The sequence below is a fragment of the Anser cygnoides genome, chromosome 18, assembly GCF_040182565.1.
Source record: "Anser cygnoides isolate HZ-2024a breed goose chromosome 18, Taihu_goose_T2T_genome, whole genome shotgun sequence".
Taxonomy (NCBI): Eukaryota; Metazoa; Chordata; class Aves; order Anseriformes; family Anatidae; genus Anser; species Anser cygnoides.
In genome coordinates, this window is record NC_089890.1 from 11,847,930 (window position 1) to 11,865,929 (window position 18,000).

Below are 18,000 nucleotides of genomic sequence, written 5' to 3' on the forward strand. Positions count from 1 at the left end.
GGGCTGTCACTGGCAGTGACAAATAAATGAATTTGATGGTTTTAGATCAGTCATTAGTAGACCTACCCCCGGGCTGATAAAGGCTCAGCACTTTGCAGACGAGATGTACTCAATCTGGAAGCAGAGAGGAGTGTACAAGGGTGTTAGCATGCTGCTCTTCTTCCATCTCCCTATCCTCCCTTATTTCGGACCCCTTCCTGGCATATCCGAGCACCCAGGTCTTAGTGCAGAAAAGTTACGGCTAGATGCCATTAAAAAAATCTAATAATGGAGAAAAACAAAGGGAATGGAGAAACACATTAAAAAAAAGTTAAGCAATGTTCAATTTTAATTTTTAAGTCAGCAGTAAGTTAAAATGAAAAATACACTAGACACAGCTTTTGTGTTTTTGTAACACAAAAGACATCCTTAGGCAATGATAATAGAAAGACATATTTTACACAAGAACAGGACAGTCTCTGGGGATTAAGGACAATGTGAGCATCCACCTGAGTGTTTAGGGAGAAGAAATAAATGTTTACATCTCCAAAAATAACAAAGCGAGGAAAATCTAGCTCAGCTGTTGCCTCTGACAAAACTCACTGCACTCACAGAATACCTTGCACAGCCACTTTTTCCTCTGGCTGCCAGCATGAAAGAACAGAGATCATGTTCTGCCTCAAACAGATCACAGAGAGCAAGAAGCTGAGCCCAAGAATAATGGGTTTTAAAACCCTGATCCTCTACTACCTGAGAAGATCAGCCAAGACTCAGACTCATCAACTTTTTCATTTGAGCACCTGATGCCAAAGGGAGACGAGTTTTAAGAGCCGCTTACGCTGAACAAGGCATCTACATCTGGGCAGGTTGAAGGCACCCATGCACTGGCCATCAGCTGCAAAAAGAAGTCCCTCATACCATTTGGCAAAGCCTTCACACTCTGTATGCTGAAGATAAAGCAATATTATTAAGGTACACATATATGCCCAATGCCAAGAGCAGCAAATACTACCTCTCTTATTCTATCCAGACCTGCAAATGCAGGGGAATAAAAAAATAACAATAACAAAGTTAACAGCAAAAAGGTCTGACCTAGCTGCTCTTGAGCCTGGTAGGAAAGGAAGGGTGGCAGGAAAGGAAGAATCCTAAGCTCTGCTAGCGTGTCCAGGCCGCATTCTTTTGAAAAGGACTTCAAAGTCTGCCCTATACTGAAAGCAAGAAGGGAAGTAGTGGGACTAACCCGGAGGAGTTTAGAGGAAGAAGCAGGGGAGGAAACAACAGAACTCTTGATTTCCAAGGTCCATCATTTGCTTTGGAATAAAACCTCTCCGCTACTCTGGCTCATGCTTATCAAACAGCCCAGGGATGCAGACACCCCACCTACGGTTAACTTAATTGGAATCAGACATCTAAATCCACTGTTTCACTTAAAAAAAAAAAAAAAATCCCAGGTTAGCCTGGGTGTTATTCCAAAAGGGCATGCCCTCCATTTGCCGCTCTGGAACAGCCAGCTTCACGTGGGTTTAACCAGAGCAACTCCAATGAAAGGAGAGTTGTTGATGCTGTTTTTCACCCAAGAAGGAGGAACAGATGTGTACGACTGCACCCCTTGCAATCCATCGGCCCGGCCAGACAGGAAACCAGCTAGTCCACAGACAAGGTACGCACAGTCTGCAGATACACTGGCTGACTTGAGCACAGAGATGCCAGAACTAGTTATCGGTCCTGCGCTGTCCTCTGTCAAGATGAAACATACCTAACAGAAACACCGGTATTCAGCATCACCATTCGACTACCAGACTAAACGTCTGTCTCACCAAACAAAGCCCTTTTGCTATTTTGTGCTGGGCAGTGTCACCAGAATACTGTGCCCAACCAACGCAGATTAGATCCCAGATTACAACACACAACCCTGACAAGAAGCAGCTCTGCTCCGGGTGGTCAGCGCCCAGCCCACGGCACGGCGCTGCGGGAGCACCCCCAGCAGCTCCCAGCAGTAGTTGGGCTGCCCCCACAGCCGCTGCAGAGGACGCAGACTGCAGTCGCCAGGTCACACGTGGTGCTGGCGAATGCTGTGAACACCGCTACCAGTAGCTCCAGCTTGCTGCCTTGCCAGACCAACTCCCAGCCGCGTGCACCATGGCCTCGTAGTAGTGCCAGAGCGGGCTCCTCGGCCCCATGCTGGAGGAACCCGAGCACAAAACACAACTCAGGGAGCAGGCTCGTTACCTGCAAGTTTGGAGTGAAGTTTTATCTGCCTCACGCACTGCTTTGCACAACAAAGCATCCAAATATCTGTACCAGTAAGTTACACAAGCATACTTTCATGACCAAAGAGCTTCTTCATGGACTGAGGCTGACTGAGGCTGCTGTATTTCTGCTCTTCAGGTTTGTTTTTTGCCCCCTTCCCCTTTTTCTTTTTAAGTAACACTCTCCAAGGAAGGGGGAGGTGGTGCAGGGGGTGGAAATTGCTCCCATTTGAGAACATCTAGTGAACGTGCTAAATTTGATAGGGCTTTTCCAAGCTAACGTAGCAGGTAAGGTCGGAGCTGACAGGCTGCGTATATCACAGGTCAAATGACAGTAGTCTTTGGTATTCAAAAAAAAGGGTACTAAACTACTTCCTTCCCCTGCCCACCCCGTCACGGCTGCTTTTTAAGGATTTTTATGTCAGCAGAGTTACAAACAATCAACTGTTAGAGAGCTCCTTCCAGCATTTGGAGGCAGGACAGATTGTTATCAAGGAACAGCAGCCTCCAGAACATGGATGTGTATTCTTTTCATCTCGCTGATAGCCATAGACTGGGACCTCAACGAGTCAAACCCCTGCAGCATATTTCCAAAAACAATGGCTTCAAGTCATCCTGGACTTCACAAGGAGAGAAGGATTACAGATCACTGCGTAATCCACTGGAGGCAATCACTGAGGATTTTCTGCAAGGGTCATTCTCAGAAAATCAGGGAAGAATGCTCCGCTGTTACAGCCTGCCACTTCTTGCTCAGTAACCAATTTGCATCACCAGAGAGGTGTCAAATCATGAAGATGCAGTTAAAAAAAGCCCAAAAGAAAGCGTTTTACTGGGACACGGTCTGAAAGAGGAGGCCCAGCCAATTAAAATCAATCAGAAGAAGGGAAGGAATGGACACAAATCATTGTGCGAGCACAAAAAAGCGAGCGTGACCCCGCAGGCCACAGCGAGGCGTGATCTGGCAAGGAGGCGCGTGGGGCCCGAGAACCGCGGCCGGCCAGAGCTGAGCACCCCGGGCAGGTCGGGAGGGTGCCCCGAGGGAGGAAGGGCCCGGTGGAAGGAAGGCACTGCCAGCAGGCCCCGTGAGCGAGCGCGGCCTTCCCGCAGCCCAGCCTCCTCCTCCAAAGCCCCGTACCCCGTCACGGAGACCACCGGAGAGAGCTGAGCCCTTTGCGTTTGGCTGCACGCGCCAGGGAGGACGGCTGGTGGGGGAAAACGAAAAAAATAAAAAGTCTCCCCTCGCACCTGGAGAGAGACAGAGACGTTTCGTTAAATGCCATTAATCTCCACAGACCCGAGCATTAGCTAGTTAATTAGACTAAAGCACAGTCACATTTTAACGGTGAACACTCACTATTCAACTGTGATAAGCGAACAACTGAAGTCCAAAACCTTAATTCATTATCTAATTAAAAAAACAGAAAATAAGAAAATCCAGAGTATAAAATACAGCCCAGAATAATATATCACGATGTAAAATCTGTTCTTCACTGCACACGATTTTCTCCAGTTTCATGATAAAGCCCCTTTCAAGTCTTTTGTCCCTCCTCCCCCCCAAGTACCCTGTGGGAATCCCAGCACCTCAGAAGGGACAAGTACGTAAAAAGCAGCCACAGACAGCGCTGGCCTCTCCAGACAGAGCAGTTCCTGCTAAGAGCAACGTACATTCCAGAACTGACCCCACGCATTTCTCACCAAAAGCAAAAAAACTACCACGAAAAGCTACTTGAAGAAAAACAAAATCCCTTTTGCAAAAATTTCCTGTTAAACAATGCAAAAATCAGGTCAATTTAACACACTTATATCCACTGCATAAGACATGCCCTGTTTTTGGTGGTGTTTTTTTTTTTTAATTTATTGTTTTAGAAGAAATCGCAAAGGACAGTTTAACAGCTCTGTTGTAACTATTATTAACTTCTACAAATAGCACTATAGAAACAGATACCTGGTAGTTGAAGACAGTTTTTAAAGTAAATAAGCCTTTAAAGGTATTGGGCAGGGGGAAAGGAACAGCAACCACGGTGCAAGATCACCCTCATGCAAGATAATCATCTTGAATCATGAAACCTTACAAATTTTTTTTAAGTTTCCTGAATTTTTATCTGAAAGACAGCATTAATTCAACAACATAATCCAGAAGCCACAAACCCTATGAACTATAAACTCTGCTCAGCATGGAAGCAAGCCAGGCAACTCATTATTCACTAATTAGTTATTAGATATGTCCAATGAAGAAAAGAACCCCTAAATACTTGACTATATTAGTTTGGTTTAAAATTCTGCAAGTAGGCTGTTAGCTTTTTTTCTTGTTGTTGTTTGTTTTTATTTTTAAGAAATCACTAGCACCTCTCCTGCTGTATGTCTAAGGTTCTTAAATTACACATTGTTTTTTCCAGATGCACGCTTTGCGCAATATATAATGTTATAGTTCCACACACTATTAAACTGCTTGCTTTCATAAAAGCTATACACAATAGAATCGTTAGGTTAAATTTGCTCAGGTAATCTCACGCCATGAGCCTTCAACTGTTCTTCCGTATTATAAACATGCCCTTACAACTTTGCAGTCGTCTCCCCGCTTTTTAAACAGGATACCAAAGCAACTCAAGGTGATTATAGTGTATGTAAGTGGCGTACACCAGATAAATTCAATTCTTCCCATAGATTCTCAGAAACAAATCGTAAGAGTAAGTTGATTATAAAAGTTTTCTTTTGGCCTCTGACTTTCAGAATTCAAATGCAACTGCCCACACATTTGGATCTGAAACTGGTCTGTTGCTTTCATTAGCCACAGTCTAAAGAGCAACGACCACTTCTATTCCATAAGCAGGTCCTCCAGAGGGAATGGCACCTAGCAATGCTTCAGAGCAAGCCTGCAGACAGAAGCATCGCTGCACACAGCTACAGCATCTTTGTCCCTGCGCGGAAACCAGCCGCACTACAGCAAGAGTGCCCTGGAAGAAGGTCACTCCTCCAGCCAGCGGATAAGGGACTTAAAGCTCATTGTTTCGCTGCTCTTGCAAAAGAATACCCTGTGGCCTGAAGAGTTCAGAGCTTCATCAGAAACTTGCTGTCCAACACTTATTAAGTCTCCAAACACATCTCTGAAGTTATACAAAAGAAAACTTGCAAACAATGAAGGCAGAGATATATTCCCATCCATCACAACCACAGAACTGAAAGCTCAGCTCAAAACAAGCCCAAAGTCTGCACTTAATCCAAACGCTCTTCATAAACACCATGCAAAACACATTGCGTAAAATAGCATAACAAACGCGAGTAATGCAGCAACGATCTCCCACCACAACGAGGGAAGCCTCTGGTTTTCAGCCAGTGGCAGCTGAGCGGGACTCTGCAAGGAGACGGTTAAACTGGAGACACGTAATATCGCACAAAGCAGCTCTCCTGTAGTTTCACAGCCATACGCTGATACCCTTAAGACGCCATGCACTCCGGCTTTAAAAGCTTTCATTGCCAATTCCCTGTTTGAAACCTGAACTGCCTGGCAACAATGATTCTCTGTGTGCCTAAAATCCTATTATCGATCCTCCTACTTACCTTAGGCTGTGCTCGTCGGGGAAATGCAACTTTAGGGTCAATCTGAGGAAAAAGAAAGGGGAAATCAACAAGATAGCTTTTGTTGTCAGGGTTTGTTTCTTTTCTTTTTTTAAAATTACTGAATTATTAATCCCTCATTTCTCAGGCTTATAATTCAGCACACTGGGTCATCTAGAACTACTTTGGAAGTGAGAGATCACAGTCTGGGTTTGTCGGGTAGTTTTTTTGGCAAGGGGAGGGAGATAGGAATAGAGGAAGAAAACAACTCTTCCGTACATCCCCTGCATCAACTTCAGGGCTACGATCTCTGCTTGCACCCAGGGAGCTCTGTGTAGCCTCTGGGTGCTACCTCTACAACAAAACTGCACGCTACACCATATCTGCATGCTCTGGAGGTTGCACAGAAAAATCAGCACTCCTGATCAAGATCTTAACCTGTTGTTTTTGACACCTGCACCTTCCTTCAGTTGGGCTTTGGGTTACTTTGTTTTTTAGTTTTCTGTTTTGTCAGCTGACTAGTAACACCACACAAAAAAAAAAGAAATGCAAAACTCAAAAGTCAGATTATCTCAATTAATTATTAGAACTAAATCGTTAGAAGGAATGCAAGATTATCCTTCATAATAACATCGCTAATTGATCTGGTATACTGTTTCCCTCAAAAAATATGGGTGAGCAATTAAAGACTGTGGGGTGGAAAAAGAAGAGAGCAAGACAAAACATGCAGGCACTTTAAACCATAAGGGACCAACTTCTTAAAGATTTTCCATGAAGGAATTACCTAAAGCATTCTTGAATGAAGCATGCTACCACAGAGACAAAAAGAAACAACAACAACAACAACAAAAAATCTGTTTCACCCCGCAGTCCCTTGTTTCAAGGTACAGCATTGACTCCCATCATGCTGCATAAATTAGAAACTGTGTCCACTTTGCAATTCCAAAATGCTACTTCTGCAATTGAAAAAAAAAAATTCCACATGGGTCACCTTTAAAAATTAAAAGTTCTCTACCTGTCAAAAATCACTTAAAAATAAAAAGCATCATAAATGAATGGCTGGATGTGAATTAAAAAAATCCCACCTTCTAAACAGATGTCCATCTTAAACTGTCATCTTTAAAAATGACTGCAATAAAATGTCTACGTGCTCCTGATTGCACCTGTGTTTTTTTTTTAGCAGCATCTGCACACAGACACGTTCTAAATAAAGAGACTGGAAAAGGATGTTTCAAAGGACTAAATCCTACCTTAACTGTGCAACTCACGACTGCTTTCAGTGTCATTTCTGACTGCATAACAAACTTTAATCCTGATCATGCTAAGGCATATGTAAAGAAGTAGAGGCTTTGATAGTTTGGGTTTGGTTTTTGTTTTATTCCCCCCCCAGCGCCCCCAGCTAACCCTGAACAAGGAGATATTTCAATATGCTATTGTCATTCCTGTGGTGATTTGACTGATAAATAACCACGGGCCTCTCACAAAAATCAGTTTTACTCAATTAATATGTCAAAATTGCAAACATCACAAACATTTGATGCGCAACTGATAAACTAATTTGTCTGCATTGGATACAAATAGAGTATCTTTCCTTTTTTTAAAGCATACCTGAGAAATGAGCGATTACATGCCACATAATTGTTCAAAAAGCATAAAAAGTAAAATTCTTTATCTAGAAAGCTAACCTTTTCATAGAGATTAACATTATCTACAAATATATTCAGCACTGACTAGGCATTTGTCTACTGGGGAAATACAACAGGTATGGATTTTCCACAGAGATACCTAAAGGTAGAGGCAAATATGCACGTTCCTACGTTTGCTTCTGAAGTCAAAGATTTCTCAATAAAGGAGAACGTCAGTGCCACCAGAACGACACTGCTGCAGAGTCCCACTGGCAGAAAAAGTTGGGAGAGCCATTAAATTCTAACGCAAAACAGTCATTTCTGAAGGTCAGTTCAAAGAGCGTGGAGTTCTTTGCACCACAGCAACAGCACTTATTTCTTAAATAGGTGATTTTCCTTCACAAGAACTTTTGGATGCACACCACCAGCATTCTCAGATGAACGCTACCGATACACATGTCAAATCCATACCTTTTGCATAACCCTGTCAACTATTTAAACAACAACCAAAAAAAAATTCTACCAAAAAAAAAATTAGTTAGTTAGGTACAATTCTACTTACTGTATCTACAAGTCCTCTAGGAAATGACTATAATACTATTTCTGATATGAATGGCCATTACCTAAACAAAGCTTTTAACGTAACTGTAAACAAGAGCGACGTTTCCATGCCAATACCCAACCGATCTGCCTCCTGTGCTGAACGTTGAAACAGAGTCAAATGCTATGTTATACTAAAGAACAGTTACTACAACACGTTTACAGATAAATGGCTGAAAGGGAGCCTGGCTAGCTCGGTGTGTTACTTTTAGGTTGCATTCTGACTGTAAGGCTGATTTGCTTTTCAAATTGATTCAGTCATTATCACACAATCAAAATCGAGGCAAATTTGTCCTGGTCAAGCTTTTCACCCCTTCCCCAAGGAAAAGAAAATTAATATATTGCAGAGACTAAATGGTGATAAAGAAAAAAAGCTGGGGGAGGACCTAATTATAGGCAGAAATGAGACAGGGTGTCCTCCCATGATTTTTTTTTTTTTGAACTCTCGTTCAAGATACTGTTTGTCTTTGTTCTTCTTATCTAAATTTATCTTTTAAAACACATAGAGAATACAGCCGTACACGAAAAGTCTGGTGACTTTAATCTCTGAAGCACAGTTGAATCAGTTATCATACCATATCTGATTAAACCTAAAATCAAATTATTAAGGCATGTGAAAGCATGGGCTACGTGTTCAGACAAGCCCAACAGAATTTGTAGGTCAAATTAGAACACTAAATTCCACCTGCTTCTACAAGGGCTCTGGGTTTTTTTGTTTTCACAGAGATCACATTAAAAATCATACACTCGTGTCTGCTCCCTGCTTGTTCTATTCCTCAGTTAACTGCATCTCATCCGCACAGGTACACGCGAGATGTTCCAGCCCTGAGACAGGATTCTCCCTAACACCACGCTCGCGTTAGAACATTTCAGATCCAGAATGCACACTATAGAGGACGGTTACAGCAACGAACACATTTGATACGTTCAGCAGAAGCTCTCCGCCAGACAGTTGAACCAATACGATCCTTCCCTTCCCAAAACACGACCCTCCTCAGACCGATCGGTACCAGAGCAAAAATGACCTCTACCGGCGTCCTTTCCCCCACCCTCCAGGTTTGCTGAGGCTGAACACTGAAACAAAGTAAGGCACACGCAAACTTCATCATCCTTCTGCGTGGCCTCGATTGCAGGGAGAAAAACAGGGCCTAACGCTGCACACACGGGGCACCTATTGTTTGACCCAACGCTGAACGCGCACGATCAGGTCAAGGGGTGAACTTCATGTTTAAAAATAAACAAAAAAAAAAAAAAAACATGCAAATGTAACGTTCATTAAAAAATAGATCAGATGAATAATCTCATGAGCGGTCTCCTTATGTTATCCGCTGGAGACTGAGCACAGCAAAAAGCTTTGCAGAAGCGACAACAAATCAGGACTTGGGCTGCTCTACCACCGCCAACCTCGAGCTCCCGCACAGCTCCCCGAAATTACCGGGCAGGGGGAAACCTCTCCAAAAAAATGGCTTAGGGAGTGACACCAGAGGCAGCTTTTGCGATCTGATGGTAAGTCACCCCTGCCCTGAGACACACGCACCGGTAAGGAAATAAATAACCGATCGCAGCAGATAAAAAGTTCCCTGCGGAAAGCCTTCTGCAGCGGAACACCAAAAAAGTTACATTTCACCCTACAATTCTTTTCAATGTCACCGCTCGGTAAAATACAAGGCTAGGGGAGGAGCCAGCAGCTGCTATGGGAAGACTCGGATTGAAAAAAAAAAAAAAAAAGGAAAAAAGAAAAGTTACAGCGTTTCCTCTGTTAAAAGTGAACTCCGGGAAGGGGAAGGAAAAAAAAAAAAAAAGAAAAAACACAGAAAGAGCCGCGGAGGCCGGCGCTGCCCGCCTCAATGACAGCGTGACACGGCCGGGCCGGGCCCCCCGCACCTACCGTCTTGGAGTCCAGCTCGTGGTGGGGCTGGGCCAGCACTTTGTCCACGCTCGCCGGGTCCGCGAACGTAACAAACCCGAAGCCTCTGCGAGAGACAAAGAACAGGGAGCGGGGGGCGGTGAGCACCGGAGGCAGCGGAGGAGCGGCGGCACGGAGGCAACGCCGCCCCCGCCCCGCGCACCCCCCCCCCCGCCCCGGTCCCGGCCCCGGCCCGGCCCCGGCCCCGTCCCCGTCCCCTCCCCGCGGCCGCCCGGTGCCGGCCGGGCCGAGCCGGGCTGCGGGGGGGGGGTGGGGGGTCCCCGCCTCGCCCCGCCGGGCCCCGCGGGCGAAGTTGTGCGTGCACGGTGGCGGGGGGGGGGGGGGGGGGGGGTTTACCTGGAGCGCTTGGTGGTGGGGTCCCGCATGACCATACACTCTCTGATCTCCCCGAATTTGCTAAAATAGTCTCTAAGGCTGTCTGCGGAGAGAAGAGCACAGAGGCAGCGCGGGGCGAGGGGGGGGGGTGCTGAAGGGGGGGGGGGGGGCGTGAGAGGAAGGGGGTGCGGGAAGGGGGGGGGGGTCCCGGCGCCTACCTGGTGAGGTCTGCCAGCTGAGGCCGCCGATGAACATCTTGCTGGGGGGGCAGAGCAGAGCGGGGTTGAGCGCCGGGGCGGGATCGGCCATTTTGACGGGGCACCGCACGGCGGCGCGGAGCGGAGCGGGGCTGGGGGCGGGAGGGCTGGGGGGGAGGAGGAGGAGGAGGAGGGGGGGGGGGGCCCGGCCCGTGCCCGTGCCCCCGCCCCCCCCCCCCAGCCCCGCCGCCGCCGCCGCCGCCGCCGCCTCCCCGCCGACTTACCCGGGGTCGTGCTGCGCCTCGCCGGGGCTGCCCGAGGTCGCCTGGCTCCCGTCCGCCTCCATGGCCGCGCGGAGCCCGCAGCGAGCCGCGCCGAGCGAGAGAGAGCCCCCCCCCCCCGCCCGCCCCCCGCCCGGCCCGGCCCGGCTCGGCTCCGCTCCCCTTCCCTTCCCCCCTCCTCCTCCTCCTCCTCCCTCCGCTACCGGAGGCTCTCGCCGGAGCGGCGCTGGGGCAGCGGCCAGAGCCGTCACACGTGGGCTCGGCTCGGCTCAGCGCCGTCCCTCCCTCCCTCCCCCCGCCACCATCCTCCTCCTCCTCCTCCCCCCCCCCCTCCCTCCATCCCGCGCGCCACGGGGCGGGGCCGCCGCCGTCGCGTGGCCCGGCCGCGACGTCACCGCCGCGCGCGCTCCCGCCGCGGCCGCGCGCCCGCCGCGGCACCGAGCCCTCGGGAGCGAGCGGGCGCCGCGCGGCCCCGGGCAGCGCCGGGCACCCGCGGCCCCCGCCGGCTCCGTGTGGAGCGCGGCGCCGGGTGATGGGGGGGGTCGGGGGGGGGCCCCGCCGCCCACAGGGTGCCGGGGGAGCGGCGGCGGGTCCCCAGCGAGGGCAGCGGCACCGTGCTCGAGGGGCGTGAGGGAACGGCAGGGAGCCGGACGGAGCGGCCCCGTGTCGCCCTCACGGTGTCCCAGTGCCCCCCACATCCCGGCACCACAGTGTCCCCGTCCCAGTGTCCCCGTCCCAGTGTCACCCCAGTGTCCCCTCCGTGTCCCCATCCCAGCGTCATCCCACTGTCCTGGTGTCCCCACATCACAGCATCCCAGTGTCCCCATCCCAGTGTCATCCCAGTGTCCCAGCGTCCCGGTGTCCCCACATCCCAGCACTCCACACCCCAGTGCCCCCGGTGCCGGCCGCAGCGTTGCTCCCGCCGCTGGCGCCAGGTGCCCGGCAGCTCTGCGGCAGGAGGTGGGAGCCGTGCGGGGCTGCCAGCCGTTGGCACAGGGACATGAGGTGCCCGCAGTCGCTTTCACCTAAGCTAAGCCCTCATCAGGGGTGCAGGCCACCCGCCCAGTGGGACCAAGCCGCAGTGCCCTACATCTCCAGGGGCGTCCGTCGACTTCCAGCAGCTGCACCGGCCCCAGCCCCGGCCCTGGCCCCAGGGCTGCTTTGGCCGTCAGGGGAGCGAGGCCTGGTTTAGGGCACCCCGCAGCCTCCCTGACCCCGGTGCGGAATCGTACAGGGAGTGCGGAAAGGGTGAGCAGCCGGTGGGCAGAGAGAGCTGGAGTGGAGCCGGCTGCAGCTCGAGAATGAAATCTGGATTTCTGTATATTACAGAGAAATCTCTGCTGTTGTCCCCTACATCAGGGAAAACTGCAGCCCGGTGGCTTTGGGCAGGCTTTATCGGTGCCGTTTCATTTGCCTCTCCCTGAGCTGTGGCCGGGTTCAGGCAGGTGACCAGTTTCAATCTGTTCAGTCATTTTTGCTATTTCTCTTGCACACGTCATGTAGATTTACAAATTCAGCTCATTTGCAGGCAGCCTTCCATTACCCTGTTGTGGTTTTGCCCTTGGTGAGGTTTACAAACCCGAGCGGTTCACGTACACATGTTAGGCTGGACACGGCTTGTTGGGGCAGAAACCCCCAGGTCCTTGCCCCTGGCGTCCTGGCAGCGGCAATCCGATGGTGAGTGCCGGAGGAAGAGCCCGTTAATGCCCCGTTTGCAGAAACCAAGCTGGTGTGGCAAACCCGGAGAGGGGACAAATCCCATCCTCAACTGGTAAAAGCACAGGGCAGGGGCAAGCCTCTGCTTTTCTCTGGAAAGGAAGCAAGTGGTAACCCCCCGACAGGATCGTTCAGTGGTCCCGTGGCTCCTTTTGGACCTAAACCTCTTCTCCCCTGAGTTTATTCCTTCCCCCCTCTTTCTCTTTGCCATCTCCAGTCCTAACGGGGGGGTCAAACCAGAAGCAGGGCCGAGAGGCACATAAACGGGCTCTGCAAACAGCCCCTCGGTTGTTTCAGCTGACATGCAACGTGTGACCGATGTCCAAAGCAGCGCGGCCCAGGCTGCGAGCTTCCCCTGCTCTGCATGCAGGGTCTCCTTCTCCACGCAGTGCTCTCTCAGCCCAGCTGCCTCCCACGGGGCACGGCACCGATGCCCTGAGCCAACACAGCTTTTGCAGATGGATGCAGAGCTGGAGCATCCCGACCAGCACGGCCAGGCTGAGGTTTGTCCTCCATGGGGAAGCAGGGAGAGCTGCGGGGCTGGAGGCAACGTCCTGCAGCGTGGGCGCCTGCTGTTCACCACACCCACCTTTTTTTTTTTTTAATCGTGAACATGATCAACCCCTGCAACAAACCTGTGAGGAAGAGGTGGCCTTTTTCTCTCATGCTGCCACACCAAGAGCCCTTTCCAGCCGGGATGCCTCACTCAAACATCAAGTGATGGGGTGAACATCACTGAGTGGGCAATGCCACAGCTCGGCCACAGCTTTAGCTCCTGGAATTTGCACCCCTCCCAGCCCACACATCGCGTCGGGGCTCAGGCACAGTGCTCCGGGCACACTTGCAGCCCCCATGCAGGAGCACCGTGCTCATGGGGTGAGCGCTGCCCGGCCCTGCCCGTCACCCGCGCAGTGAAAGCAGCGTCTGCGCCTCACGTGCCGTGGGGTTCTCATCAGCAGACCTGCGCCGAGTTGATTAGTTATTCACGTTTAACGCAAGATGAAAAGTGCTGCAGTACAGAGGAATGCCTGTGGAAGGTTTATTACCGTTCAGGGGATTCCCTGCCTGGTAGGGGAAAGAAGCAGCAAGTTTTAGTAACATCTCTGGATGAGATCCAGAGAGAACAAGCTTCTCTGCTGCCTGGTCCAAGCACAGAGGACCCAGGCACCCGCCTTCGCCTCCCTGGGTGTGTGCATACGGGCAGCAGAGGGGCCAGCACTGCCACTTCTCGAAGCCTCCACAGTCAGACAACCCCAGGGAAGGGGCCGCGTTGCAGCGACCCCGCCGCCGGGATGCTGCGGTGCCCGACGCCCACGGGCACCGCGACGGGAGCGTGTGCTCTCCTCCTCTCCGGCCGCCAGCGTTCGTGCTAAAGATCCGAGCTCCCAACAGACTTTTGGAAGGAGCTAATGAACTGCGAAGCTGACATCTGTAACTGCTGCTCAGTGGTAATATTGTCCCTAGCTGCACAATTAAAAGTTGGAGCATTTATTCCAACAACAAGGAAAGTTACCGCTATCGATATAACCCGAACCAGGCTTTAGCTGGTAGCGCTGCAGACAGCTGAATTCGCGTTCACACATCTGTCCACGTACTCTCACAGCACCTACTCCTCGTTAGCAGGTTTTAGCCTCACTGTTCGCCTCTCGACATACAGCAACTCCGCTTCACAGATCGGAAATTGAGCTGCTGAGTTCGCTGAGGTAAGCTTTTAGAGGGCCTAACTAACACCTGGCTCTGGATCTCACCAGAGACACGCACATCCTGGGAGGCTGAGTGATTCTGAAATACATAGATGTCGGGCTCCTAAACCAGCTAGGGGCTGTTGAAAATATTACGTCTGTTAAGGAAGGTGGAAGCAGGAGCTGAGTAAGGTGCGGGTCCTCCTCGCCCGCATGGCAGCCGTGTGCCCTGCCTGCTGGGACATCTCGTCTGCGCCGCGTGGCGCTGCCGGACGGCTGCACCTAACGCACGCCGCCCGGAGAAGGAGTTCATCTCGCTGCTGCAGGAGAAATCTGCATTTATGTTTCGCGTGTGCTATAAATTCAGTGTCATAGTAAAAAGGGTCTAAATCTTTACTGAATAATTCATTTTCGTGCGTAAGGAAGAAATAATGACTTATATTATATTCCATCTATCATTTAATAAGTTCTTGGGATTGATCGGCCGGAGGGTTTCGGAAGTCCCTGATCGCTGGCGGTGCGCTGCGGGCTGGCCTGCCCGCTGCCCAGATGCGGCTTCACCTGACAAATGTTATTTAGACAGCATTACGGAGGGGCAATGCACGGGGGAGCTGCCAGGAAATCAAAGAGCATTTAAAATGCAGAATATGTCCTTGTCAAACAATTGGTCTCGTTGAAGCCTCGCTGCCGCTGGCATTGCCTCGGTGCCCGCAGCGCTCTGTAGAGAGGCTCTCTCTGCCAGCCCGGCTCTGCCAGCCCGGCCGCGGAGCAAGGGTGGCACGGAGAAAGGGAGCGACGCGCGGCCACGGCTCCAGCGCAGCCGTGGATGGCCACGAGGCTGCAGCTCCAGCCCCGAAGGGCCTGGAGGAGGCGTTCCACATCCCGACGTCCCTAACGGAGGAGAGGTTTTCACGTGCACGGCGCCGGCAGCTTTGTTGCAACGCTCGCAGGCAAAAGTTCGGCAGAGCGCAGATTTATTGGGTTAGGTTTTGGGGTTTGCTTTTTAAGGCTCTTCCAGCCTTCAATATCCAACTGCATCTCCTAGTGGCGAGCGCTACACGTCTGCCCGGGCTGCCAGGCCTCTTTGTTACCGGCTGCTACCTCGCCGAAAGGGGAACGCAGAAAGAACACAGCCGCCAAAAGCCTGCCCTTGGCCGGGCTGTGCAGGGGACCGAGGAGGATCTGCCCCTGCCGCAGCAGCTTGCCAGGAAAAAAAAAAAAAAAAAAACAAACAAAAGCCATTGAGCTGGGCTGTGCGCGAAGGAGTGGTTATTTAAAAACGCAGTGACCAGTTCCTAAGCTGAAAACCTTACCCCAGAGCCAGTAATTCTGGCACATCTAGCGCAGATGTGGCTCTGGACTTTTTGTGGAGACACTGAAGTTTTTCTCAGCGGCAGTTCGAGATCTGCAGTGAGGCATTCCAGCATCTTGCTAATGAAGACCCTACACTGACCTTATTAAAAACATGGGGATTTTCATCCTAATTGAGAAGACACTGTTTTTCAACTGTTTCAAAAGAAGAATAAAAAACCAAACATTATCAGTCCCATCTTTTAGATGATAAGGGAGGGGGGGGAGAAAGCTCGGTGAGGAGAGATTTCAAAGCCCGCTTTGTTTTCATCAGCTTTGAAATCAACAGACAGCCCTGAGAATTTTGTTTTTCAGAACTATGGTGTTTAATTCGATTTACAACTTCCAGGCAATTCTATATATATTCACCCAAACAACAACAACAAAAAAAAACCAGACCTCTTTAAAGAAATCCTCCTGCTTTTTTCAGATGTGTCATTTCTCCTGCGGGTAGGATTGCAGGATACAGACCAATTAAGCTAAAAACAAAAACAAAACGGGGAGGAAAGGCAGGGAGAGAAGAGGTGGTTTTGTTTTGTCCCTGTTCAGCGCTCCCTGCTCCAGCTGGCTCAGGTGACCATCTCATGGACACCTTTCCTTCACCTTACTGAGGGTTTTAGTGCAGATTTCTTCAAGGACCGTCCCTCAACTACACAAGCTGACAGCAGCTGAAATCCACCCATTTCTTCAGCTAGAAACATCGGAGCCCCCTGACCGACCTAGCGCATTCCCTCTCGCTGTCGGAGGGCTGGCAGCAGCTTCCACCCCGGTGCTGTGGCAGGACGGGCTCCAGCCTCGCTGCCAGCCCCGTGCCCAGCACAGGCAGCACAGCAGCAGCAGCAGCAGCAGCAGCAGCAGCAGCAGCTTGTCCCTTCACTGCTCCCATGGCCTTACTCCAAAAAGGCATCCTAAGATCCTGGGCAGTGCCACCGCCTCTTGCTGGTGGTGCCTCCTGGGGAGATGCACTTTTGGGGCCACAAATATTTTCTATGCCAGGACCCTGAACTGAGGCTCTCCACCTTATTTTTCTACCCGATTAATTGTTAGAAAAGGCCTTTAAGATCCTCTGATAAACTGTTCCAGAAGTCCAAACTAATATTATTAACTATGAATCTTCCCCTATAAATAATTCCCAGAAGTAGATCAATGCTACAGTAGAGTCAATGGATTCACTGGAATCATTTCTTCCTGTTACTCCTGGACTACTTTTTTTCTGTCGCCACTAATCAATTACGATGATAAAACTGCCCTGGAACACCCCCAAAATAGAGACAAACCATGTATTATCAGAGGCTGGGGATGTGCGCAGCATTGGAGATCTGCTACCTTCTCTGTGGCACATTTGTTTTCTCCAACAGACAGTTAAGTTAAAAAAAAAAAAAAAGGAGGCACAGTAAATGAATGGTCTGGATGTAACACAGCATTAATTCCCTGACCTTCTGCATTGAGTGACTAAGAATCTCAATCTCAATTATTCCTCTCATGATGGAATCTGAAATAGACACAGCGAGTCCTCACATTCTTGCTCAAAACCAGGAGAGGTGGAATGAGATGAGCCAGCCCGATCATTCGGCACTGAAGCCACATTCATTATCAGCTCCGTGTCATTCAAAAAAATTGACTGCAGGAGAAAGCAAGAGCATCCAAGGAGAACTACCGCAGAACATGTGCAGGCAGTACCTGTGTAGATACAGGCACGCGTTTATATGCGTATATGCACTTTAAAATGCACAGATCGGAAGCTGAATTAGGGGGTAGGAAAAACAAGCCGCTCTCTAGAGGGCATCATCGCTATACATTTCCAACAGGCAGATCAAAGTTGCTGCAAGACGCCCTGAAAGCCTGGAGAGCAGGAGCGGCTCCGCAGCCGGGGGGAATGCTCGCTGTCTGCCCGTTTGTCTGAGCCACGTGCCCCCCGGCCAGCGGCTCCATTTTGAAGTTGTAGCATTCCTGCACTTACGGCACCCTGGAAACGCACAAAGCCCCGATTTCTGGTGTTTCCCAGCTGTCTTCAGAGAGCTAACCGATTTATTTAGTTCTTCCAGCTACTGAAGTACTTTTCGTTGCTGATCTGGCAAATCCCATGCCCAGTAAGGTCACACCAAAGGCGACACAAGCAGGAAGGCTTCCACGAAGCTTTTAGGCTGCCTGAGCAAAGCTCTTCAGCAGGTACAAGCTGCCACAGCTCCGCTGGCACTGGAGGAACCTGTGAAGGACTCTTCCTGCGCTCAAAGCAAGGACAAAGCCCCACGGCCCAGCCGTAAGGGGCTATTTCCCAGCCCCGCGTGGCCCGGCGTGTGTCACGGTCTGTCAGCAGCTGCCGCCTGTCTTGCCAGCCTTCCTTGCGGACGGTGCAGCCGGGCACGGTTTCCCCTCGGGGCCCTCTGTTCTGTGTGCACGCTGGTGGGGTCGGGTGCCCTCACGGCACCTCCATGCATTGCCCCAGAAGGGCTGGGGTGCCCGAAGGCCCCTTGGTGCCCGCACCCCGCACATCCCCTTGGCGAAGTGCACTGGGCTCCTCCGC

At 50.6% G+C, this 18,000-nt stretch overlaps 1 protein-coding gene across 24 annotated transcripts in view; it reads right to left on the reverse strand.

Moving 5' to 3' along the window:
• MSI2 (musashi RNA binding protein 2) overlaps nt 1-11,032 on the reverse strand; it is a 238,815-nt gene extending 227,783 nt beyond the window's left edge. For all 24 annotated transcript variants that reach the window (XM_066979801.1, XM_066979806.1, XM_066979805.1 and 21 more), the window contains exons 1-5: nt 10,732-11,032; nt 10,469-10,509; nt 10,272-10,353; nt 9,897-9,981; nt 5,787-5,828 (exon numbers count right to left, since the gene is read on the reverse strand). In XM_066979801.1, the coding sequence (XP_066835902.1) occupies nt 5,787-5,828; nt 9,897-9,981; nt 10,272-10,353; nt 10,469-10,509; nt 10,732-10,793 (312 nt within the window). In that variant the 5' untranslated portion in view covers nt 10,794-11,032. The remainder of the gene's footprint in view (nt 1-5,786; nt 5,829-9,896; nt 9,982-10,271; nt 10,354-10,468; nt 10,510-10,731) is intronic.
• Between the last annotated feature and the right edge of the window lie 6,968 nt (nt 11,033-18,000).